This window comes from Cibotium barometz, chromosome 55 (genome assembly GCF_041138505.1).
Source record: "Cibotium barometz isolate CiBa-2024 chromosome 55, ASM4113850v1, whole genome shotgun sequence".
Lineage (NCBI taxonomy): Eukaryota > Viridiplantae > Streptophyta > Polypodiopsida > Cyatheales > Cibotiaceae > Cibotium > Cibotium barometz.
The window spans coordinates 34,909,639-34,911,265 of record NC_141100.1 but is presented as its reverse complement, the minus strand read 5'-3'; the positions used below and the strand labels follow the sequence as shown (position 1 = coordinate 34,911,265).

Below are 1,627 nucleotides of genomic sequence, written 5' to 3'. Positions count from 1 at the left end.
ACATTAACAACTAGGAAGTTTGATATATACATTTTTGTAGCAAAGACTAGCAAAGTCTTCATTTTTTTTTTTCTTGAATCTAGCCTTGTGTCACAAGTTCCTTTTGAATTTAGAGGCATGGCTAGAATTTGAAGATTGGAGTTTCCTTCCCAGGGGGTCAACATCTCCACCACAAGAAGAAGAATGGGAAAAAGAAGTTGCGCTTCAAAAGAAAGGAAAGTTTTTAATAAAACATGGTAGCCTCCTAGAGAGTTCCATTCTTGACTGAGGCTATCATCATATACTTGGGTAGGTATGCTGTGTGTGCGCGGCGTGGTAGCGATTGGGTCTGCAGAGTCCCATTTGATCTGGTTGTCTTCATGGAGAAAACCAAAATTGGGGGACATATTGTCAATAGCAGCTGTGTCGTAACTCCTCTCTCTTCAATCGTGAAACGGAAAGTTGAGAACGTGTTGAAAAAGGAGGCGCACTTCATGAAACCAGGCAAATGACCCGCCCCTGCAAGAAAATAGAAGCCTAAAATGCACGCATAGATTGCCTATATAAACAGAGCTGCGCGACAAGGTGATTCCACAAAACACACCAATTTTAGCTGAATTTGGCGGAGGCAGCAGCAGCAGCAGCCATGGCTAGAGTGCAGGCGATACTGTGTGTAATGGTGACTTGCTGCTTCATTAGCTTCGGTAAGGCACCTATATTGATCTGTGTGTGTGTGTGTGTACTATGCGCGCTTGGTTTGACGTGAATGACGTCGTCTGCTGTCGTTACTTGCATATTGCAGAGATGATGAGAGCGGAGGCAACGACAATACGCATGCACAACCAGTGCAGCTCCACGGTGTGCTTCAAGTATTGGGTGCCCAACGTGGGCGGAGCATGCTCGGAGCAAGGCTCAGGCGGCACATGGTCGGTGGACGCCTCGGGGAGCTGGGTGGGGGCCACCATGTGGGCGATTACAAACACGGGGTGCGGCGGGCAGGCTTGCAACACAGGGCCTCCCTCCGGCGTCACGCAATTCGAGATTACGGTCGACAGCAGCGGCGGCAACGACTACTACGACATTTCCAAAATCGCCGGCTATAACGGCGCCATGAGTGCAGTTCCCACCAACGGCAACTGCCCCACCGTCGAGTGCACTGACGCCAACTCCGGCGCCTGCTACTACACCGGAGGCCCCGACGAGACCAAGGCCTGCGCCACGGGCACCGACTACGACGTCTACATGTGCGCCTCATGAGCTCCATGCCACTTGTGTTATGCATGCATGCCCTTTACTAAATAATGTGGAGGTCCTTTGTAAAACTCATAGTAATAGGGGCGCAAAAAAATAAAAAATGGCCAACATCACAAAAGCTAAGCTTATTAGCATTTTAAAATAAAATTGTTTACAGAAGATGCACAAAGCTCTCTCTCTCTCTCTCTCTCTCTCTCTCTCGCAGTTGACTGGGATCGAGAGAATTTCTCCTCTCTATGACCGAAAGCTCTCTCTCTCTCTCTCTCTCTCTCTCTCTCTCTCTCTCTCTCTCTCTCTCTCGCCTACGCACATGTCTCTGACCATCAAAAGAGTGATCGATCGGACCACACTAGACGGAGTGGTATCTCACACATGATTCCAAAAAGTTCGACCG

The 1,627-nt window shown here is 48.9% G+C and overlaps 1 protein-coding gene across 1 annotated transcript; it reads left to right on the top strand.

Moving 5' to 3' along the window:
* The first annotated feature begins 343 nt into the window (after window positions 1-343).
* On the top strand, window positions 344-1,346 carry LOC147607668 (pathogenesis-related thaumatin-like protein 3.7). Its single transcript, XM_086790610.1, has 2 exons — window positions 344-683; window positions 782-1,346. The coding sequence occupies exons 1-2, from the start codon at window positions 626-628 to the stop codon at window positions 1,234-1,236; spliced, it is 513 nt and encodes a 170-aa protein (XP_086646736.1). The 5' UTR covers window positions 344-625; the 3' UTR covers window positions 1,237-1,346.
* The last annotated feature ends 281 nt before the right edge of the window (window positions 1,347-1,627 follow it).